This window comes from Polyodon spathula, chromosome 11, assembly GCF_017654505.1.
Source record: "Polyodon spathula isolate WHYD16114869_AA chromosome 11, ASM1765450v1, whole genome shotgun sequence".
NCBI lineage: Eukaryota > Metazoa > Chordata > Actinopteri > Acipenseriformes > Polyodontidae > Polyodon > Polyodon spathula.
The window spans coordinates 195,001-220,000 of record NC_054544.1 but is presented as its reverse complement, the minus strand read 5'-3'; the positions used below and the strand labels follow the sequence as shown (position 1 = coordinate 220,000).

Sequence of the window (25,000 nt, the reverse complement as noted above, 5' to 3'; positions counted from 1 at the left end):
GTGTGGTGGACTCTGAGTGGGATCAGCCACCACAAGCTGTTCAGGACACAGAAACAATAGTGCTGCCACGCCATACGCAATGACTTTGTAGAATGGTTTGTGAAGAGACTCTGGTCCTGTTGCAAAGGAAATTAATTAATCAATTCAATTAATACAGGTTTATTTCTCCCTGGGGCTGTGACAGACAGCACCATAGAGATAAGATTAATGCCTGGAATACAGTCTGTATTGCATTCTCATAGAAATGAATTGAAAACCATTTAGTGCACATGCCTCGGCATGACATTTTTCTGGTTTTATTGCAATGCAGTACATGTATTTATTTATTTTTGGTGAATATTTAAGATAACTAAACATATCTGCAAACCATTATTGCAATTTTTTTTTTTCTCTTTTTTTAACAGTAACCTTTACTTTCCTGTTTTCAGCTCCTAACCAAATGCTTGAGCCAGTAACACTGGCTGGGATTGTCTCCTGTGTGCTCAGCCTGCTGTGTGGAACCCTCAATCTAATCCGGGGCGTCCATGCCACTGAATGTGTACTGCAGGTAATCTGTAACCAGGCACAGAGTGCATTTGCATTAGGGGCTGTAGGGAGTTACTTGCATGAATGCACATATGCTACAGTTAGAAACTGTGCTATACAGTAAGTAATAATACAGGTTTAAAACATGTGGTAGCATTGCAGTGAACACATTGAGGCATCTGTGCTGAAAGTTGTGCATCCATAGTGTTGGGTACTCAGATAATACAGGGCATGCTACTTGGTTGGTAAATCAGGAAGTTCAAACAGATATAGAAAATGAACTTGTTTAAACACTGTTGTACTGAATATACTGAACATAAATGTATATATGTGTGTGTGTGTGTGTATATATATATATATATATATGTGTGTGTGTGTGTGTGTATACAAAATTCTAGAACTTGAAGCTACTGCACTAACAGGTAACTATGATGTGATAGGTGTTACAGAAACGTGGTTATCTGAGAGTGATGGGGACGAATATAATATTTGTGGGTATACACTGTATAGGAAAGACAGGCAGGACAGAAGAGGAGGAGGGGTAGCGCTATACATAAGAAACAGTCTTGAAGCCCAGGTGTTAAACCTGGACAAAGAATATAAAACCGAATCAATATGGGTCAGAATAACAGACAAAAATTCAAAAGGCATAATAATAGGAGCATGCTATAGACCGCCAGATTCAGACGGTGAGCACAATAATCTGTTATACAATGACATTAGAATTGCGTGTAGCAAAGGAGAAGCCATACTAATGGGGGATTTCAACTTCCCCCAAATAAAATGGGAAAACCCGGTGGGTAGCGCGAAGGATGAAATAGAAATGGTGGAAATGACAAATGACTGCTTCCTAACACAATTTGTGAAGGCACCCACTAGAGGGGAGGCATGCCTTGATTTAGTCTTTTCAAATAACGAAGATAGAATAACAAAAACAGAGGTCAGAGAACCACTGGCAAACTCAGACCACAACATGGTCTCATTTGAAGTGTTTTTTAAATCCCCAAAAGAAATGACTAAAGCTAAGGTTTACAATTTTAGAAAAGCAAACTATGAAGGCATGAAACAGAGACTAACAGAAGTAGATTGGAGTAAAATAGAGAAAACACCCACAGAAGAAGGATGGTTGTTCTTCAAAAATGTAGTACTAGAGGCGCAGAACATTTACATCCCTAAAGTAGACAAATCTAAATGTAAAACTAAATTGCCAAAATGGTTTAATAGATCAATTAAAAAAAATATTCAGCGAAAAAAGGCACTTTACAGAGCATTAAAAAAGGACCAAAAAGAAAGTACGCAGAAAGAGTACACAGAACTGCAAACGCAAGTCAAAAAGGAAGTTAGAAAGGCCAAGAGAGAAATAGAAATGAACATTGCTAAGGGAGCTAAAACCAATTCCAAAATGTTTTTCCAATATTACAACAGCAAGAGAACATTCAAAGAGGAGATTAAATGTTTAAGAGATACAAATGGCAAAATCGTAGATGAAGAAAAAAAAATAGCAAATATGTTAAATGATTACTTTTCACAAGTTTTTACAAAGGAAGATACTGACAACATGCCCCACATGTCATCCAGTTCCTATCCAGTTTTAAATAACTTTAGCATAACTGAGGCAGAAGTGTTAAAGGGACTAGGAGCTCTTAAAATAAACAAATCCCCTGGGCCGGATGAGATCCTCCCAGTAGTACTCAAAGAAATGAAAGAAGTAATTTACAAACCGCTAACCAAGATCATGCAGCAGTCTCTTGACACAGGGGTGGTACCGACAGACTGGAAAATTGCAAACGTAATACCGATCCACAAAAAGGGAAACAAAACTGAACCAGGTAACTACAGACCAGTAAGCCTGACTTCTATTATATGCAAACTTATGGAAACTATAATAAGATCCAAAATGGAAAATTACCTATATGGTAACAGGGTACTGGGAGACAGTCAGCATGGTTTTAGGAAAGGGAGATCGTGTCTAACTAACTTGCTTGATTTTTTTGAGGATGCAACATCGATAATGGATAATTGCAAAGCATATGACATGGTTTATTTAGATTTCCAGAAAGCTTTTGACAAAGTCCCGCACAAAAGATTAATTCTCAAACTGAACGCAGTTGGGATTCAAGGAAACGCATGTACATGGATTAGGGAGTGGTTAACATGTAGAAAACAGAAAGTACTGATTAGAGGAAAAACCTCAGAATGGAGTGTGGTAACCAGCGGTGTACCACAGGGATCAGTATTAGGTCCTCTGCTATTCCTAATCTACATTAATGATTTAGATTCTGGTATAGTAAGCAAACTTGTTAAATTTGCAGACGACACAAAAGTAGGAGGAGTGGCAAACACTGTTGCAGCAGCAAAGGTCATTCAAAATGATCTAGACAAGATTCAGAACTGGGCAGACACATGGCAAATGACATTTAATAGAGAAAAGTGTAAGGTACTGCACGCAGGAAATAAAAATGTACATTATAAATATCATATGGGAGATATTGAAATTGGAGAAGGAATCTATGAAAAAGACCTAGGAGTTTTTGTTGACTCAGAAATGTCTTCATCTAGACAATGTGGGGAAGCTATAAAAAAGGCTAACAAGATGCTCGGATACATTGTGAAAAGTGTTGAATTTAAATCAAGGGAAGTAATGTTAAAACTGTACAATGCACTAGTAAGACCTCATCTTGAATATTGTGTGCAGTTCTGGTCACCTCGCTATAAAAAAGATATTGCTGCTCTAGAAAGAGTGCAAAGAAGAGCGACCAGAATTATTCCGGGCTTAAAAGGCATGTCATATGCAGACAGGCTAAAAGAATTGAATCTGTTCAGTCTTGAACAAAGAAGACTACGTGGCGACCTAATTCAAGCATTCAAAATTCTAAAAGGTATTGACAGTGTCGACCCAAGGGACTTTTTCAGCCTGAAAAAAGAAACAAGGACCAGGGGTCACAAATGGAGTTTAGAAAAAGGGGCATTCAGAACAGAAAATAGGAGACACTTTTTTACACAGAGAATTGTGAGGGTCTGGAATCAACTCCCCAGTAATGTTGTTGAAGCTGACACCCTGGGATCCTTCAAGAAGCTGCTTGATGAGATTTTGGGATCAATAAGCTACTAACAACCAAACGAGCAAGATGGGCCGAATGGCCTCCTCTCGTTTGTAAACTTTCTTATGTTCTTATGTTCTTATATATATATATATATATATATATATATATGTGTGTGTGTGTGTGTGTGTGTATATATATATATATATATATATATATATATATATATATTTTAATTAATTTAGTTTAATTTCTAGTTTAATTTGGTAGTCTCCAGTTAGTTTTTTGTTATTTTCTCCCCAACTTAGTAGTGTCCAATTATTTTGTTTAGCTTAGCTCATGCTACCATCCCTTGGCTGACTTGGGAGGGGCAAAGATGAACACACGCTGTCCTCCAAAGCTTGTGTTGTTACCCACATTCTTCTTATCACGCTGCAGACTCCCCATGCAGCCACCCAGAGCTGCAGTGTTGGAGGACAACGCAGCCCTGGGCAGCTTACAAGCAAGCTCGCAGGTGCCTGGCCAGACCACAGGGGTCGCTGGTGCGCGGTGAGCTGAGGACACCCTTTCCACACTGTTACTATGATTAAATTTTGTTAGGGCTACTGTAAGCTACTGTGAATCATTGCCATGTTATCATCTTAAAAGTGCAGCAGTTCACAGTATTTACCAAGCAGAAGCTGCTCAATATGTTACTTGATCTAATTTGTAGAATATTGCCCTCTAGTGGGGATTTTCTCACATGCAGTCCAAGAGGTAATAGGATGCCTGAAAGCCCCCCTCTTTCCATAGCTCAAGCACAGTATTCCTTGGACTTGGTGCAGGGAGGAGGGCTCATTCCCCATGGTTATTATTCCAGGAATGCTTTGAAGTAACTCTGTAGTCCACTGGGTACTGAATGAAGAGTCATTGTAATTTGCAGTGAAATGTTACTCTTTCCTTGTCCAGAATGAAGATGAAGATTGCAATTATGTTATTGCTTTTTTCCTTGGAACAGCAGCCTGCTTTTATCAGGTGAGGGATGATTCATTTGTCCTGACTACAGATAAAACAACATACCATACACCACCACTTTATATATTTAATAACAGTCCTAGAGAACAATCTTCAGTTTTGATTTCTAATGTATTTATATACAAGTCAACTTGTGTGCAGACAGTATAATAATTGTGTAGAGAACTGCATCTCTTGTACAGAAAGAGGCATCCCAACACCCAGTGTGCTAACTTGTAGTGTTGCCATAACAATGTACAGTACTGACAGCACAGTAACTCTTTGGATGATGTTTCCATTCAGGTGAGGTCTGACATCCCCTTTCCCACTTTGATAACCTAGTTTTCATATTCGCACTTCTTCAGTAAATCAGAAAGTGGAATACATTTATAATGTGTCTAAAACTAAATTAATACTTCTGTCTTTTAGCCAATTCAAGGGTGGCATTGCTGTGTTGTTTTATTCAGTCCATACCCAACAGCTTCAAAATATTTGTACTGGCAAGATCTCTATTTAGAAGTTAGGAAAGGTATTCCTTGTTGCTCTTTGTTGTTTTAATGTTACTGGACTTTTAAAGCTTTTATCTTGTGTTTGTCTGGGAGTCACTGATTTCTTCTTTTATTTTTTTGTATTATTCCCAGTGTTACCTGTTTGCCTTCTGCACGAGCTGGAGGAACATGAAATCCTTCCTGAGTTTTGGTTTGATCTGCCTGTGCAGCATGTATCTGTATGAGCTGCGAAACATGTGGCAGCTCTTGTTTCATGTGACTGTGGGAGCCTTCACCACACTGCAGATCAGGCTGAGGCAGCCCCAAAGTAAAGCCCCCGACTACAACGTCTGAAGAGGAGGCTGCTTGTAGCACCTTTCCAAATGTCAGCGTTCACAGAGTGTGCAAACATCTCAAGAGCAGTGTGAACGGATGCAAAGATGGAACTTTCCTTCTGAAATCAACATGACGATTCTAAAGAGAACTCAAGTGACCAAATAGAAGAGGACGTTTAGGAGCGAGTCTGAAGAACCCGCGGCCTCTCTTTAGAGTGCAGATTTGTCATGTGGTGATGCCTGGGAATGTTTTCAGTGTTTATTAATATATTCAATATTTCAGAAAGTGGGGAACCAGAAAAAAAAATATATATATATATATATATATATATATATATATATATATATATATATATATATATATATATATATATTGCTATAAAACTATGACGCTTTGATACAGGGTTTAATGTTTGGCAAGGTGAAATACAAATAATGTAATATAATTATATAACTGAAAAAAAAAAGAACTGTACAGTAAATATACAAGTTTAGAGAATACAATCTGATAACACAGGTGCAGATTCAAAACATGCAAATAAAAAAGTGGAATACATTACTGTTGGGTCCTAACCAATTGAATGTATCTTACTGCTTGCGGAAGAAGTTACTCCTGCAACTTTACAGAACAGCTAACCCCTCCTACAGATTCTGAGTACATGCTGTCTGTAAATGCGGTGAAGCAGCTAGTCCCACCAGTGCGTTTACAGACATGCAGAAAGGTTGTCAGAAATCCTGCCTCGTGTACCGCTTGCCTTTAATGAGTTTATAGTAAAACATACATGTGGACATACTGGGCTTTTTCGGTAGTTGAATTTGAAATGTACCACTAGTGTAGATAAACTCCTGAAATGTGTAGTTTCTTCAGCTTAGTATAAAGTAACTCTTCTGGTAATGTTTTGTCAACGTAGACTGATGCATTCATTTGGGATTGTTGCTGAACTGAATTTATAATTGCTCTGGAAACAGTTTGAAATGCTTGTACACATATAGTATACAGTTGTTAAACTGGGTAATGTTGCATCCAGTAAACACACTAGTATTGTATTTTGAAAACAGCACCCAATGCTATAAACTGTCGGGAATCCCAATACAGTCGTTGTTGAAATCCCTGGTGTCTTACACATTGTTGCACTAAAGATGATGCAGTCTCTGCTTGCTGTTTGGTTTTAGTAGACTTGGTAGAGTCAGAAGCTGCTCTGTTTCAGGGATCTAAACAGTCAATATTTAGATCCCTCATGACTAAAATCAATTTAATGGACACCATTCTCTTGGCAGAAACAAAATTATACAATCAGTGTCATTTTATTTAGACCCCTTATGAGAAGGAAATATACTGATCAGCAAAAGAAACGCAATACTCAGGTCTAATGGATCAAATATTTAAAACATAGATATCAAACAAAATCACAGAAAAGGTGAACAAAAGTACAGATCAACGAATCATGGTAAGTTTTCAGTATGAAACGTGACACACTGTCAAAATCAAAACATTACAAAGTTAGTATCGGGTATGACCTCCCTGAGCATTAACACAATCCTGGCAGCGCTGATGCACACACCTGGTCAACCTCTGGCTAGACTGCTGAGGGATGTTCCGCCACTCTTGCTGGGTTGGCTTGTCACAGTTGTCTCCTGTGGCTGGCACTGGCGATTTGGTCCCACAGATGTTCTATTGAACTCAGGTCAGGAGAAAAAGCTGGCCATGACAAGACCTTGACATTTGTTTCGTGCAATTGTAATCCTAGCACTGTGTGGTCCTGCTGGAAAAAATAACACTTCCGGATTGGCTAGCAGGAATGGAAAAACATTTGTCTCAAGGACTTGGTCAATGTATCATTGAGCAGTAAGGTTGCTCTCAATCTGCACCAAAGGTATTATGTTAAAGGAAATTCTGCCGCACATCATCAGACTTCTACCAGTTGGCTTGAACAACACAAGAGTCAGCAATAACGGTCCTGGGCCGGTGTGGTGACCTGCTGCCTTCCAGGATGTGACCTTTCCCTCACAGAGCCAGTTTCCTGGTGTCTCTGGACTAGTCTCCTGACTGTTGAAGCAGAACACCTCATTCTCCGGGCAACCTCAGACAGGCCACCTTCTATCATGCCGATAGCAACCACGTGAACTTCATTACTCAAGCAGGGCGTGAGCGTATCTTTTGCTGTTCTTGCATTAATTAAAATAATTTTTCGAATGGCTATTTGTACAGAGTCTTAATCAAGTAATTTTGGCAATTTTAACTCGACTCAAATACCAAACACTGAGCACCTTGTGCTTTTATGAAATCACATGACTTGAGCTCAGTATTTTCAAACAGTCCTATCTGCTCACTATTTAAAATGTAAATAGCATTATGTATGTGCCCAATGAGCTACTGATGTAAAATTTACTGATGCGTTTTCATTGTGCATCAGTATAGCTCTTGAATAAGCAGCTGTCCCAATTAAACGAGGCAGTTGAGATGACCTTAACCGCACTTTTGTTTCTTAATGAAAAAAAATGAAATCACATCACATTATGATTAAATTTTAAGTACGTAATTTAAAATACGAGTCAATTTCTATTCCTAAACAACATGAATTGCTGTTTTTTATTTCTACATGAAATGGAAAATAATGAAATCCCATTTTATCACAAGGTGAGGCACCTGCAATGTTGACAAGCCAACTTTCTTTGCAACAGCAGCCTGAGAACCCACAGGAGACTCCTTCAAGAGTTCAGCATGTTTTACCCAAGTCACAGGGTAATCCCGTACTCACTGCGCTGTGTTACTAGAAACTGCCCTACAGGGTAATCCCATACTCACTGCACTGTGTTACTAGAAACTGTCCTACAGGGTAATCCCCTACTCACTGCACTGTGTTACTAGAAACTGTCCTACAGGGTAATCCCGTACTCAGTGTTACTAGAAACTGTCCTACAGGGTAATCCCGTACTCACTGCGCTGTGTTACTAGAAACTGCCCTACAGGGTAATCCCATACTCACTGCACTGTGTTACTAGAAACTGTCCTACAGGGTAATCCCCTACTCACTGCACTGTGCTACTAGAAACTGTCCTACAGGGTAATCCCGTACTCACTGCGCTGTGTTACTAGAAACTGTCCTACAGGGTAATCCCATACTCACTGCACTGTGCTACTAGAAACTGTCCTACAGGGTAATCCCGTACTCACTGCGCTGTGCTACTAGAAACTGTCCTACAGGGTAATCCCGTACTCACTGCGCTGTGTTACTAGAAACTGTCCTACAGGGTAATCCCGTACTCACTGCGCTGTGCTACTAGAAACTGTCCTACAGGGTAATCCCGTACTCACTGCGCTGTGTTACTAGAAACTGTCCTACAGGGTAATCCCATACTCACTGCGCTGTGCTACTAGAAACTGTCCTACAGGGTAATCCCATACTCACTGCACTGTGTTACTAGAAACTGTCCTACAGGGTAATCCCGTACTCACTGCGCTGTGTTACTAGAAACTGTCCTACAGGGTAATCCCGTACTCACTGCGCTGTGTTACTAGAAACTGTCCTACAGGGTAATCCCATACTCACTGCACTGTGCTACTAGAAACTGTCCTACAGGGTAATCCCCTACTCACTGCACTGTGTTACTAGAAACTGTCCTACAGGGTAATCCCGTACTCACTGCGCTGTGTTACTAGAAACTGTCCTACAGGGTAATCCCGTACTCACTGCGCTGTGCTACTAGAAACTGTCCTACAGGGTAATCCCGTACTCACTGCGCTGTGCTACTAGAAACTGTCCTACAGGGTAATCCCGTACTCACTGCGCTGTGCTACTAGAAACTGTCCTACAGGGTAATCCCGTACTCACTGCGTTATTGTTATTGTTTGCCTGTGTGTTTTATGAGGTACAAGTGTTAGCCCCAAAAGATATTGTTTAATTTAGCTTACAGATCTATCAGTTAAAATCCAAAGCATTCCTACCTCTATTTTCAAAGAATGTGATAATTTCCAATATTCACAGTGAAACACAGCTTTCCTGTGGGAGCTGGTGGTGCAGTGGGCTAATCCCTTGGCCGCCTCCCTGAAGATGGCAGTTTGATTCCAGCTTCTGGAGGCGAGTTCCTGAGGTTAGTAATGATGCTGGTTGTGTAATGGGGTGACCCACTTCAATTTATTTAGGCACGTTTGATTTTGTTATTGCAGTATATTTACGTTTTGATTGGTCACATTGATTTAATGTTATTTTGTTTTGTTTTGACACATAAAGCATGTTTATTTTGGCACATTGCTTTGTTGTAGATTTGCACAGATCTGACTGGCATGTTGATGTTCTCCTGTTCTCAGCCCCCACAGGTGTTAACTGAAGAAGCTGAGCCCCTGGTATAAAAGGTCCTGATTTCATCCGTTCGAGAGATTGTTTTCCAGTGTGACGTGAACCCGGGTTGGAGTGGACGCTGGACGCAGAGCCAGCAGGAGCAGAGAAGGAATTGGACTTGTTTGTTCAGTGGTGGGTTGGGGAGAAAAATGAAAGAAACAGCCGCGGACATTTAGAGCGAGGCTCCTGCTGTGCTTCCTGTCTCCCTCCCTGTGTGTGTGTGTGTGTTTAACGGTTTTAGAAATGACTGCCTGAGAGAAGAGGAACAGGGCAAACTGTAATTTTCTCTACAAATCTCTTTTAAAGATTCTTCTTGTGTGCTTTCAATAGATTGAAGACAATAATTATTAAATGCACATAGAGGAGTACGGCTTGCCCCGTTCCTCTTCTCTCAGGCAGCCCCACCTTCACCTTCAATCCCTCACCCATGAATCGAACCGCTATATTCAGGGAGAGGCGGCCATGGGATCAGCCCACTGCAGCACCAGCTCCTACAGGAAAACCGTGTTTCACATTGAATAGAAGGTACATGAACCACGTTTTTTAAAATAAAGCAAGAAATCACCTGGATTTGAACCAAGTCCTCCAAGGAGAACAGCACATTACAGTACAGTACTGAATTATCACACTGCACCAAAAGTAAATCTGGCTGACCTGCTGCGTGAAACATTACATTTTGTGATTCTCAACTTGGTCTATAAGGTGAATGAAGCACTATTTTTGAAAACAAGGGATGGACACTGCCTTGTGGGATTTAAACCGTTTACCCTGGAAATCAGAGGCCAATGCTTTACCACCTGAGCTAGCCAGAAAATGGATTAACATCCATGTAAAATGCCAACTAGTACTTGAATTAATTATTAGTACAGCATAGGGGTGCAGATTAAGATGACAAGACACGGCCCGAACCACAATCCCGGTGTTTATTTATCAATGTCTTTCTTTTTGTATCTCTTAAGCAGAGAACACGGTGCTGTGCCATTGTTCTGGTTGTCATGACAATTCTTTTGGTGTCATGGCAACCAGAGTTGGGCAGGGTCCTGTGGGCGGGGCATCTTTTTTGGATGACCATTCTTTTAGACAAGTTGTTTTATAATAAAAGGCTTTGTATTCTAAAGATCTTCAGCCTGGGAGTTTGAGGAGGTGGGTGGGGTGGTATTAAGTTTACAGGATATGTGCTTTTGGGTACATGCTATCCATAGTGGTGCAATGCCCTTGAAAAACTGTGAAAGATCGAAGTTTATTATTGTACCTCGTAGTGGCAATGCTGAGCTAGTGCGTGGAAAACGCTTCAAGTTTCATCTATAACTAGTACACTTAAAAGGCATATCAATAATTGCAGGAAGGCACAAGAAATGCGTCTCTGCTACACGGGCAAGATTGGTGGCAACTATTTAGCAGCTTAGGGGTATCTTGTTAGGTTAGCTGTAGACTCCTGAGTGGATATCCCTAACATTTATAAGCTTCTGTGCCATGCTATTAGAAACACACAGGTTACAAATGACTTTCAACAGGCAGCGTAACAGAAAACTCTATAGCCCCACCTGCTGGAGCTGCTCAGTAAAAACATGTTACACATCACTTCAGTATACTGTTACATTTTTGCATATTAAAATAAGCAATATTTGTTGTTTAATTGAGTTATAATAACATTTTAACAAATTAGAAGTGTTGGCATTTTCTCCCAATGTTACAGCAGTTTATTTGCATGTAAAAAAATAGCAGTGTTTTAAACTAGGATTGGAATAGTTATGAAATACTTAAATGTGCCTTTGAGAAAAGTCACCCACTGTCTGGGTCTGTTTTATATCTCACACAATCTCACCTTGTGGTATTTCTAAAAGAATATAGCTGCTAGAAATTCAACTAAAACACACACTAAGCTTTATGAAGATTGCCCTCAGTAAAGCACTTTCAGTACAAAAAAAACAAAAAGCTAAAAACAATTGAACTCAGTGTTACTGAGGGACTTCACTGGCTTTGTCCACCAGTTAATAATAATAATAATAATAATAATAATAATAATAATAATAATAATAATACAGTTACTGGAGCCATTTCCTTTATGAAGGAGCCAGAGCTTATTTCAGACTGTTCTACCAAGCACTTTGAGAAGACTGCTTTCACCAGCACCAGTGTCAAGAGTACAGCAGCTTCGGGGGAGTGTCTACGAATAGCAAGAAGGTGGATTAAAGAAAAGCCATTCAAACACATTTCAAAAAACAAAACTAAACCAAAAAAACTTCATATTAGGGACCTAAAAACGGATGAAGAGGAAAACTAAAGGTGCAAGATTGCATCTATGTCGTCTATATACTCCCTAATACACAGTGGTGTACACTGCACACTCTTTTAATATAATACTTTACAAAATATAGAATCTCTGCTAGATTTGTCTCGAGTCATAATACAAAATGACAAAAATAATACAAAAAAAGCGCTGTTTTTGGAGCTTTTTTTAAGTTTAAAGTGTCTGCAGTTTATACATCAAGAAAAATGTAAACTCAAATACTCAAAGAGAATAGATTTGCAGTACTGTGTTAAGAGTCCCCAAATATGAAGTTCCTTGTCATAGGTTTGCATTAGCGACAGTTACTGGGGTATGCAGCCTCAAGACAAACAAACAAACAAACCAACCATCCTGTTGTAGTGTATCTTGTAACGCCTGCGGTGTGCAGTATTACCAGAGCCTGCAGATCCCAGCGTGTCTGTATCTTGTAACGCCTGCAGTGTGCAGTATTACCAGAGCCTGCAGATCCCAGCGTGTCTGTATCTTGTAACGCCTGCGGTGTGCAGTATTACCAGAGCCTGCAGATCCCAGCGTGTCTGTAACGCCTGTGTGCAGTATTACCAGAGCCTGCAGATCCCAGCGTGTCTGTATCTTGTAACGCCTGCAGTGTGCAGTATTACCAGAGCCTGCAGATCCCAGCGTGTCTGTATCTTGTAACGCCTGCGGTGTGCAGTATTACCAGAGCCTGCAGATCCCAGCGTGTCTGTATCTTGTAACGCCTGCAGTGTGCAGTATTACCAGAGCCTGCAGATCCCAGCGTGTCTGTATCTTGTAACGCCTGCGGTGTGCAGCATTACCAGAGCCTGCAGATCCCAGCGTGTCTGTATCTTGTAACGCCTGCAGTGTGCAGTATTACCAGAGCCTGCAGATCCCAGCGTGTCTATCTTGTAACGCCTGCAGTGTGCAGCATTACCAGAGCCTGCAGATCCCAGCGTGTCTGTATCTTGTAACGCCTGCGGTGTGCAGTATTACCAGAGCCTGCAGATCCCAGCGTGTCTGTATCTTGTAACGCCTGCAGTGTGCAGCATTACCAGAGCCTGCAGATCCCAGCGTGTCTGTATCTTGTAACGCCTGCGGTGTGCAGTATTACCAGAGCCTGCAGATCCCAGCGTGTCTGTATCTTGTAACGTCTGCAGTGTGCAGCATTACCAGAGCCTGCAGATCCCAGCGTGTCTGTATCTTGTAACGCCTGCGGTGTGCAGTATTACCAGAGCCTGCAGATCCCAGCGTGTCTGTATCTTGTAACGCCTGCAGTGTGCAGCATTACCAGAGCCTGCAGATCCCAGCGTGTCTGTTGTAACGCCTGCGGTGTGCAGTATTACCAGAGCCTGCAGATCCCAGCGTGTCTGTATCTTGTAACGCCTGCGGTGTGCAGCATTACCAGAGCCTGCAGATCCCAGCGTGTCTGTATCTTGTAACGCCTGCAGTGTGCAGTATTACCAGAGCCTGCAGATCCCAGCGTGTCTGTATCTTGTAACGTCTGCAGTGTGCAGCATTACCAGAGCCTGCAGATCCCAGCGTGTCTGTATCTTGTAACGCCTGCAGTGTGCAGTATTACCAGAGCCTGAAGAGGACTTTATGATTCACTTTGAAAACCTTTACATACTGACTCGATTCCTTCACATCATGAAAGGTTGTGCTGTGAAAGCAGGAACTTTGATAGCCTTATTTGTGCCCCTCTTCCCAGCAGCAGCAGCAGCAGCATGGTCCATTGAGAAACAAGTTTGTCAAGAAATCTTTGGTCACTTTCGCTTGGCCTGCCTCTCCACTGACAACACCCAAAAGAAAATGGCCCTTTCCTTTACTGCCATGCCTGGCTCCCAGTGTCTCCCAGCGTCGGGAGAGCCCATGGCGTTCTGTTCAGCAGGTCGCTCTAGATCTGTATTGTCTTGCACTTCACTGCTTAGACAGGTTTCTACTGGGACCCACAAGCCAGCGGTTTCAACAATATAAAAAAAATCATAATAAAAAATAATAAAAAATAATAAAAGGTGTTCTGCTAACTGCTGGGCGGTCCTGCATTCAGGAAGTAGGTCATCATTTCTCCTTTCCCTTTGACCTTTACCACTCCTCGACACTCTAGTGTATAGTTGTAACCACTCAGAACCTGGTACATATCTGTGGTCACCTAGAGAGAGAAAAAATCACACATGTTTTAGGTGAAAGAGCCTTCTATACTTTTACTGTGCTATACCATGGTAAATGCATAAGCTAGTAAGCACATACAAAATGACAAAGAATGCCAGATGCACAGTATAAGCAGGGAAATGTGCTGCCTAGCAATCCATAAACAGGTCACTTAGTAGACGTCCCTTTAGAACCACTAGCACCCTGACAGTAAGTTACCTGTATCCGTTCAGGCACTCCTGTGCTGTCCATGCGACTGGCTACATTCACTGTGTTCCCCCAGATGTCATACTGAGGCTTCCTTGCACCAATGACCCCAGCCACGACCGGGCCGATATTGAGACCTGACAGAGAAAGAGTGGAGCGTCCTTCAGAGAACGCAGCCTGCAGCACATCACAGTAGCAGCCAGGGCTGTTCTATTAAAGGATCCCTGATGTGCTCAAACAGCAAACCGGTATATGGGCAATGCATCTCCATACCATTCTGTATTGATCACAAGAAACATTTTGAAACCGCTGAATGTTTGGATACTGTTGGGGGTGCTGCTTGTTCAGGTGCTGCTTGCTGGGGGTGCTGCTAGCCAGGTTCAACTATTCTAATGACTTGCCTGGGCACACTCACATGTCACTGTGTCTTCGATGGAACAAAAAAGCTAATAAAAAAAACACAAACAAAACACCCCTCCAACCCCAATCCCTTCTGTCACTCAACCAGAAAATGCTTACAAATCAAACACTCCAAATTAGATTCAACAATCAAGGACCAAATATATTAAAGTAAATCATTTTAAAAAGGCATCAGTTTAAATTATTGTATGGGGGCTTTGCATGCACATATGAGATGACAAGGGGCAGTAAATCAATCAGTACACCATTGCTGTGCTATCCGAAGAGTCTCTCACATACCTATCTTCATCTGGAAGTTGTTGAAGGAGTGCTCATTAATATACTTCATCTGGTCCATTAACCTCATGGCGTAGTCAGCCAGCGCTTTGATGTGCGTCTTCCCCGGCTTGTCGTAGGTGGAGTCGTTCAGGCCGGAGGCAGCCATGTACGTGCTGCCGATGGTCTTAATCTTCTCCAGCTGCCGGAACTGGTCCTCACTGATTATCTGGAAGGACAGAGGAACGGGACACGTCTGTATTAGGGCACGGCAGATGATTCTGCTCGAGACCCCAAAAGGTACATATGTTCAATAATAAAGGATATTCCCAAACTGTATTAGAAAGAAAAATGTCTCCCAGTGTTTACCACAGCTTGCTTTACAAATGTAATCTACTGGTATGTTGCACGTTGAACAAAACAATAAACCTCTGCTTTTGTGAAATACATTCCTGGGGTTTTGTGCAGCTCAGAACTGTGCATCTGCTTGTGCTGTTTGCCACATTGCAAACATTTACAAAATGAGCAAAAGTATTGAGTTAAAGTGTGAACGGCTACATTGCAAAGTAAGACAACCCACGAGTTCAACATCATAGACACAACTGTGAAAAAAGTATATATACAGTACTGTGCAAAAGTTTTAGGCAGGTGTGAAAAAATGCTTTAAAGTAAGAATGCTTTAAAAAATAGACATGTTAATAGTTTAGATTTATCAATTAACAAAATGCAAAGTGAGTGAACAGAAGAAAAATCTACATCAAATCAGTGTTTGGTGTGACCACCCTTTGCCTTCAAAACAGCATCAATTCTTCTAGGTACACTTGTACACAGTTTTTGAAGGAACTCGGCAGGTAGGCCCAAACATCTTGGAGAACTAACCACAGTTCTTCTGTGGATTTAGGCAGCCTCAGTTGCTTCTCTCTCTTCATGTAATCCCAGACAGACCAGAGATCAGGGCTCTGTGGGGGCCATACCATCACTTCCAGGACTCCTTGCTCTTCTTTACGCTGAAGATAGTTCTTAATGACTTTCGCTGTATGTTTGGGGTCGTTGTCATGCTGCAGAATACATTTGGGGCCAATCAGATGCCTCCCTGATGGTATTGCATGATGGATAAGTATATGCCTGTACTTCTCAGCATTGAGGAGACCATTAATTCTGACCAAATCCCCAACTCCATTTGCAGCCCCAAACTTGCAAGGAGCCTCCACTATGCTTCACTGTTGCCTGCAGACACTCATTCGTGTACCGCTCTCCAGCCCTTCGGTGAACAAACTGCCTTCTGCTACAGCCAAATATTTCAAATTTTGACTCATCAGTCCAGTGCACCTGCTGCCATTTTTCTGCACCCCAGTTCCTGTGTTTTTCGTGCATAGTTGAGTCGCTTGGCCTTGTTTCTACGTCGCAGTTATGGCTTTTTGGCCGCAAGTCTTCCACGAAGGCCACTTCTGACCAGACTTCTCCGGATAGTAGATGGGTGTACCAGGGTCTCACTGTTTTCTACCAATTCTGAGATGATGGCACTGCTGGACATCTTCGGATTGCGAAGGGAAGTAAGCATGATGGGTCTTTCATCTGCTGCAGTAAGTTTCCTTGGCCGACCACTGCGTCTACGGTCCTCAACGTTGCCCGTTTCTTTGTGCTTCTTCAAAAGAGCTTGGACAGCACATCTGGAAACCCCTGTCTGCCTTGAAATTTCTGCCTGGGAGAGACCTTGCTGATGCAGTATAACTACCTTGTGTCTTGTTGCTGTGCTCAGTCTTGCCATGGTGTATGGCTTGTGACAGTAAACTGTCTTCAGCAACCTTGTTAGCTGAGTTTGGCTGTTTCTCACCCAGTTTTATTCCTCCTACACAGCTGTTTCTGTTTCAGTTAATGATTGTGTTTCAACCTACATATTGAATTGATGATCATTAGCACCTGTTTGGTATAACTGTTTAATCATACACCTGGCTACATGCCTACAAAATCCCGGACTTTGTGCAAGTGTACCTAGAAGAATTGATGCTGTTTTGAAGGCAAAGGGTGGTCACACCAAATATTGATTTGATGTAGATTTTTCTTCTGTTCACTCACTTTGCATTTAGTTAATTGATAAATATAATCTATTAACATGTCTATTTTTGAAAGCATTCTTACTTTACAGCATTTTTTCACACCTGTCTAAAACTTTTGCACAGTACTGTATATATATATTTTTTTTGGTTAAGATGGAATTTTAAGCAGTGTTGGTAAAGAATGACGGAATCTGTGACACCCGTGACCAGCCTGAATTAATCCCAGTCGTTGTTATGATTTCTCACCTCATCGAAGTCAGCAATGATCTCGTTCAGCAGCCGCAGGCACTCCACGCCCTCATTGTTGGCCTCCAGCTCCACGTAGAACTCAGAGAAGTTGCTGATGGAGGCAAACATGACAGCCACGCACTCGCAGGACTGGTAGTACAGCTCGTCATTGCGCCGCTCGCGGGCCAGGAAGTGGGCGGCCACGTCCTTGGGCAGGATGTTGTGCAGCAGCCTCCTGTTGTAGGCCTGCAGCTCCTCCATCTCCTCCTTCTCCTCCGTAGCCTGGGAGGAGAGAAGCGCCATTTCCTTTTATCTGTTATCTTAAAGAACAAACATTCTACCCATCGCCTACCCTTAAAGAACAGACATCCTGCCCATCCCCTACCCTTAAAGAACAAAGAACAGACATCCTGCACATCGCCTACCCTTAAAGAACAAAGAACAGACATCCTGCCCATCGCCTACCCTTAAAGAACAAAGAACAGACATCCTGCACATCGCAAACCCTTAAACAACAAAGATCAGACATCCTGCACATCCCCTACCCTTAAAAAACAAAGAACAGACATCCTACCCATCGCCTACCCTTAAAGAACAGACATCCTGCCCATCGCCTACCCTTAAAGAACAAAGAACAGACATCCTGCACATCGCAAACCCTTAAACAACAAAGATCAGACATCCTGCACATCCCCTACCCTTAAAAAACAAAGAACAGACATCCTACCCATCGCCTACCCTTAAAGAACAGACATCCTACCCATCGCCTACCCTTTCTGCCCTCTGTAGACGAAGCTGATACACAATGGTTCTGAGTGGGTAACGCAAAGATAACCAATGAGTGAGGGAAAACAAACACAGAGGCTGTTTCACTTGACAAGTCTGTGTATCACACAGTACAGTTTAAAAAGCAAGAAAGACAACAGACCTTCAGCACAACAGGAGGACTGGTTAGAATGTGCTCACAAGGGGTAAGAAATGAGGGTTTAATAGTGTCTCTTTTAGAAAAAAACATTTCAGAGTGTGCTTAAATTACTCTGACACAATCTTCAAATATCCTGTTAGGGTACTTACAGGAACCGCTGAGCCCTCTAAGCACACAGAGCCATGAAACCTTATTTAGATTTGTTCTTCCAAATTCCTATTACGTGGGACCAACAGGATATTGAATTAAGTTAGGAATGTCAAAGGATTTTGCAGAAAATATTTCAATTTCCAAGTTTCTGACCCAAGTGGGTTCAACTCAAACATTAAATTGCATGCCCTCTGCGGGCTGGCTGTTTAACATTTCCTGCTTTCAGCACAAAATAAATGTTCAGGATGTTCGGCTGTCATAGTAAATGTCAGATCAAAACTATATCTGCACAGCAACCCCAATGGAGCAGCACTACAGTCTGTACTTCAATGATCTGTGGATACAGGACTGTTTGACAGTCAAATAAAACCAGTGTGTGACAGTTAGTTGCATTGCATTTTCCAGTTCTATTACGTCAATATCCATTCAATATTTAGTGTTTTTCAGTCAATACCTAGTGTTTTTATTCCGCTGTGTTTTTGTGAAAAGAAAATAAAGTGGTATGTTGTTTGTCAAGATATATCGAGGCTTAACCTGAACTATTGAAAAATAGTAACTACAGAGGATACATGGTCCGGTTCCAACAAAAAGACTGTAAATGGCTCCTGTAGTCAGCGTTTCACCCACTCCAATTCAGGACTGTAAGTGAAAGGCTAACTATTGGCATATCCCCCTACAGAAGCTGTCCATTGAAATATGGAAAGTTTTTAAACCTGACACACACAACCAGCCCCCACACGCAGAGGAAATGCATGCTTCAGTACCTGAAGTTTCCAGAGAAAGTCGAGCCGTGCCGTGGACTCCACCTGCTGGGCGTGCAGATACAGCGCAAGCACAAACACTGTGATTACGATGGGGGTCATGATCTTCAGAGCTACCCTGGACACGTTCATTGAACTGCAATTGCACAACACACAGGCAGCATTGGAAAGCAGCTGAAATAATCTCCAGTGACTCACACAGAACAGAGTACTGCACAGGCAAGACGAACTGCAATCACTGAACACACAGGCAGCATTGGAAAGCAGCTGAAAGGATCTCCAGTGACTCACACAGAACAGAGTACTGCACAGGCAAGACGAACTGCAATCACTGAACACACAGGCAGCATTGGAAAGCAGCTGAAAGGATCTCCAGTGACTCACACAGAACAGAGTACTGCACAGGCAAGACGAACTGCAATCACTGAACACACAGGCAGCATTGGAAAGCAGCTGAAAGGATCTCCAGTGACTCACACAGAACAGAGTACTGCACAGGCAAGACGAACTGCAATCACTGAACACACAGGCAGCATTGGAAAGCAGCTGAAAGAATCTCCAGTGACTCACACAGAACAGAGTACTGCACAGGCAAGACGAACTGCAATCACTGAACACACAGGCAGCATTGGAAAGCAGCTGAAAGAATCTCCAGTGACTCACACAGAACAGAGTACTGCACAGGCAAGACGAACTGCAATCACTGAACACACAGGCAGCATTGGAAAGCAGCTGAAAGAATCTCCAGTGACTCACACAGAACAGAGTACTGCACAGGCAAGACGAACTGCAATCACTGAACACACAGGCAGCATTGGAAAGCAGCTGAAAGAATCTCCAGTGACTCACACAGAACAGAGTACTGCACAGGCAAGACGAACTGCAATCACTGAACACACAGGCAGCATTGGAAAGCAGCTGAAAGGATCTCCAGTGACTCACACAGAACAGAGTACTGCACAGGCAAGACTTACCATGTTCCATTAGACTGGCCACTGAAAGAAAAACAGAAAACAAGAGTTCAACACTCCTGTATTGTGAGTTTTGTGAACAGTGCTTTAAAAATATGAAGATTTAGGGTATTAGGAAATCACAAGAACCAAATTTGATTGCCTAAACCCCTACACTTCAAAACAGAGTCCAGACCAGCTGATACTTGGGGGGATAACTCTCATTAGGCTCTCTAACTAAATATAAGACATCATCAAACCCTGAAATGAGCACAACATATCTGTAGACTGCAGAAATAGGGTTTTGTGTATTCATAGGACAGTATATGGTGTTATTTATATACTGTACCGTAGCGCAGGAAATGTCTGCGTTAACTTGAATTTGCCCATTATGGACATATTTACAGCAATAAATGTGTACATAAAGTATACATAGTGTAGTGTTTATAAACTCAAAGCAGTAACTTTGTGACATATACAGTGTTCTGTTCTAGAGTAGGCAGTATGTGCATCGTTACGTACATTGCATTGGCTGTGACCAGCAAGTCTGCATTGTCAAAGAGGGTCACTTCCGGCAGCTCTACAATGAGCACGTAGAGGAGCTCCATGAACAGCATGAGGAAGAGCTTGTCAATACTGCTGATCTGCAGGAACACGGAGCAGGCGAGGAGGCTGAGCAAAACACCGGACGAGAAATACTGCAAAGAAGAGAGGCAGGACAGGGCTTGGTACCATTGCAAAATCAAACACGTGACAAGAGACAGCATTCACAGTATTACACCAATGACAGAGGCCCAAGCGTTTGAGGAGGAGTCAATCAACAATTAATTTCCTTTTACATACCTGTAGTATCCTGAATACAAGCCCTAACTTGCAGCTCGATACATGAGGCAGTTGATTTCAAATCGGGATTCCCACTCTACAGCAGTACCAGTGATATTAGTTTAACACATTCTTCAGTTACTCTAAGGTTAACTGCAGCGTACGCACCTCAGGGAAGTTGCAGCTGGGCTCGGTGCTCCCGCAGTACCCTTCCATGGTGTCCAGTGTGTAGTTGAAGTGTGAAGAGCTCAAATGGCAGGCGTTCACACTGCTGCGGGTCATGTTCAACTCCTTGGCCACGCAGGTACGAATATCCTTGGTGCTGCATGTGAACTACAAGGGGAAACACAGGACATGCAAACCTGGATTCATTCATTGCTCAGTGTGGTCTTCTGGAAAAGACTGCGGGTACATTTCATTAATCTGTTCGCTGTGGATTTTTATTTCACAGCAAGAGTGTGCTGAGTGACTGCATATTATTATAAATTAGTTATAATCTGCACATGGACAAAGAAATTAGGCTTTGGGATTCATTAGGATTCATTCTCAATGCGTTTTACTCCAAATTGGCTCACCAAAAAAGTTAGCAAACCATTCATTTGAGAATCTTGCCAAACCTACCATGTTAACGAATGCAGACAGAAAGACGAGAAGGATGGTGAAGACCCCGACCAGCGTGCTGTTGGTCCTGGACTGAACGATCTTCTTGGAGAGGGTCTGCAGAGGAGCTGGGAAGAGCTGAGAGAAGAAAGCACTGTCAGGAGAGCTGCCTCCCACTGAAGTGGACAGGACCTGTGTGTACTGCACCTTCATTGACAGGCCCATCACTCACCATTGGTGCACCCTTTCATCAACATGGGACAGTAGAAACCAGTCCCACTGTATTACCAAAGCTTGGGAGAGCTAGTCCTGTGTGCTGACAAGAGGTTACATATTTCCCAAAATACTACATTTGTCTTTCTGACTAGACCCAAATGAGATGACAATCATAGCAGTACTCTGACTAACCAGACACTCTTTGCAACTGGCATAATGAATGATGGGTCACTGGACTATATAACCCACAGGCTCCAGCTCTGACCAGCCCTTACAGATATACGGGCACACAGGCTAATGAGATGCACATAGGATGTTTCTTCTTCCTGCGTGCAATTGTTAAAGACACTGCCTGGGTTTGTTTATAAAAGTTGCCACATCAAACAGTTCTTCCTGAAAAAAAATAAAAGTAGCAAAATTTCCTGCTTTAGATAACTGTGTCATGAATTAAAATATTATCTCTCATATAGTAAAACAGTCTTCATTCAGTGTAGCTGGCATTCCCTCAGACAGAAGTCCTTAAGCCTGCTCAGAGTGAAGAGGTGATGCTAGCATCTCTGACAGTATTTCAGGACGCGCTCTGGGACGCTGGATCATGCTGTGCAAGTCTAACGCTGCATGTTGTTGATGTTGTTGGCTCTGTGACGCGAGATAAAAGCTTCCATAACTCCAGGACTGTGTGATGGATGGTTCTTGAGCACTAATTGAGCTCCACAGTGCAGCTTTCTTGATTAGAGGTGAAGGATAAAAAAAGAAGACAAGGACAACTACTGACTGCTGGAATTGAAATGCAGCATGTCTAGCACAAGCACACTGTTGTGTCTTGGTGTAATCTGGAAATACCTTTTCATTGACAATGTCTTTGCTACTGTTTTAGTCAGCTTTTAGTTTACTCAATAATAATAAAATAACTACCATAGCATTTTTGCATGGTAATTTTGCAGTTTTCTCATGCTTTTACCATGGTTATACTATGTATTTACCACAGTTTGCCATGTTTTTAATATTCTTTACCATACCTCTTTTTACAGAGCTTACCTATCCTTTACCACGCTTTATTACCCTTTGTATTTTGAGGTATTTTGACATTAAACAGAATGTATTTGTGTATTATTTCAAGATAGAATTATGTAGAAATTCACCAGAAAATGAAAGAGTAGAAAAATGCAACAGAAGAGTTAAAGGATATTGCAAACCCTGTCCTTGACCTCCACACACACACAGAGAGAGAGAGAGAGAGAGAGAGAGAGAGAGAGAGAGAGAGAGAGAGAGAGAGAGGTTAAAGGATATCGTAAACTCTGTCCTTGACCTCCACACACACACACACACACACACACCACACACACACACACACACACAGTTAAAGGATATCATAACCTCTGTCCTTGACCTCTACACACACACACACACACACACACACACATACACAGTTAAAGGGTATCGTAAACTCTGTCCTTGACCTCCACACACACACACACACACACACACACACAGTTAAAAGATATCATAAACTCTGTCCTTGACCTCCACACACACACACACACACACACACACACACAGTTAAAGGATATCATAAACTCTGTCCTTGACCTCTACACACACACACACACACACACACACACACACACACAGTTAAAGGATATCATAAACTCTGTCCTTGACCTCTACACACACACACACACACACACACACACACAAGTTAGACGATATCGTAAACTCCGTCCTTGACCTCCACACACACAAACACACAAACACACACAGATCAATTGAAGTGCGGCAGTCTGACTTAGAAAGGGAACATCATCTCCTAGTATGAATCACCAGTGAGGGGCACTGGCACCAGCATGAATCACCAGTGAGTTCAAGAGCCCCAGAGCTGTTCCTATAATGCATAATGAAAAGATCTCGGTAACAATCTATCTAACAGATGAGGAATGGTTCTGGGCGTTTCTCTATCCAAGGACCTCTGCACTGCTGTATAAGAAGTTCCACATCGTCCAGAGCGTGTGCTCCACCTCGAGGCCACAGCCAAGCACACGCTGGAACTGGAAAAGAGCACAGCAGCCTCCTGCTGCATAGAATAATATACTAGGAATGACTGCAAAGTAACTGAATATATTTTCATGTTCTTTTTTTAAAAGACAACTTTTTTAATGGTAAACAAAACTAACAAAGAAAGAAATATTTGATCCAATCCAGTTAACTACACATAAGAAACGTACCGTTCAGTGAACTTTCTATTAGTGTTACTTTAGAGAGGTGAGCCGAAACAGAAAAGAAAGGAAACGCACACACAGGTAACAAAATCAACTTACAGTTTACTCCATTTGCATGCAGACTAAAAAATAACAAATATACCAACACATTATACCATGCAGACATACTGGCAAAATAACAATTTTACACTGTTAAAAAGCACCATGCATTTTAACAGCTGTGGTAATGCAACATAGAGGCCCATAGGAAGCCCCATTACTACCAAGACAAACCTGAAGCTGCTGTCTGTTCCTTATGGTGAAGTCCATTAAATAAATGACTCTATGTTACTCTGTCACACCTCTTCACTTGTATTTCAAATGTAAGCTGAGTGGAAATGTGGACTTGCATCTATAAACCAACTAAATATAAAAGTGAATATGGAAACACATGCATGGCATTGTTCACTAGAGGTGGATCAGTCTATTAGTGTGGGTGTGAGCGACTATATTCCCACATCTATAACCTTGTTTAGACTGCAGCCTGCCTCAAACCTATAAAGGGAGTTTACACCAGGCTGATCACAATAACCGAGACTCGTAGTCAGAAGAAAGCTGCTACGGCACATCTGTGCTGCATTAACACAATGAAGCACTATCTAAGAAATAAATATTCGTACTGTCATCTGTGGGCAAGGGTTTTCTTTGGTTAAAAAAAGATGGGTGTGTCATTTATTAAACAACAAAGACAGGACTAAGGTAGATCTTTGTTTAAATACTACGGACAGAAAGATGCCGAGAGGATGAACTTCCACAGAACTTACCCTGAAACAGGAGTAGATCGCAGACACAAACATCACTGCTGTAAGGATAAGGAAACAGGCCACATAGTAACCAATCATCAGCGATGAGCTGCAAATAAAACAAATAAACATGTGAAGTGCAGAAGGGACACGTCAGTGAGAGCAATAGGAACACGTCAGTGAGAGCAATAGGGACACGTCAGTGAGAGCAATAGGGACACGTCAGTGAGAGCAATAGGGACACGTCAGTGAGAGCAATAGGGACACGTCAG

The 25,000-nt window shown here is 42.1% G+C and overlaps 2 protein-coding genes across 2 annotated transcripts in view; one reads left to right on the top strand and one right to left on the bottom strand.

Annotated features, from left to right (window-relative positions):
* The window catches only part of sec22a (SEC22 homolog A, vesicle trafficking protein), a gene marked incomplete at its 5' end in the record, with an annotated part of 10,155 nt that extends 4,475 nt beyond the window's left edge, over window positions 1-5,680 (top strand). Inside the window, 3 exons of the mRNA XM_041263643.1 lie at window positions 429-547; window positions 4,515-4,580; window positions 5,201-5,680. Coding sequence (XP_041119577.1) covers window positions 429-547; window positions 4,515-4,580; window positions 5,201-5,401 — 386 coding nt within the window. The remainder of the gene's footprint in view (window positions 1-428; window positions 548-4,514; window positions 4,581-5,200) is intronic.
* A 7,636-nt stretch (window positions 5,681-13,316) lies between these two features.
* LOC121322974 (adenylate cyclase type 5-like) overlaps window positions 13,317-25,000 on the bottom strand; it is a 57,765-nt gene continuing 46,081 nt past the window's right edge. Inside the window, exons 13-22 of the mRNA XM_041263642.1 lie at window positions 24,750-24,837; window positions 21,536-21,652; window positions 21,083-21,247; window positions 20,615-20,790; window positions 20,117-20,137; window positions 19,146-19,278; window positions 17,325-17,588; window positions 15,046-15,250; window positions 14,359-14,483; window positions 13,317-14,140 (exon numbers count right to left, since the gene is read on the bottom strand). Coding sequence (XP_041119576.1) covers window positions 14,012-14,140; window positions 14,359-14,483; window positions 15,046-15,250; window positions 17,325-17,588; window positions 19,146-19,278; window positions 20,117-20,137; window positions 20,615-20,790; window positions 21,083-21,247; window positions 21,536-21,652; window positions 24,750-24,837 — 1,423 coding nt within the window. The 3' untranslated portion in view covers window positions 13,317-14,011. The remainder of the gene's footprint in view (window positions 14,141-14,358; window positions 14,484-15,045; window positions 15,251-17,324; window positions 17,589-19,145; window positions 19,279-20,116; window positions 20,138-20,614; window positions 20,791-21,082; window positions 21,248-21,535; window positions 21,653-24,749; window positions 24,838-25,000) is intronic.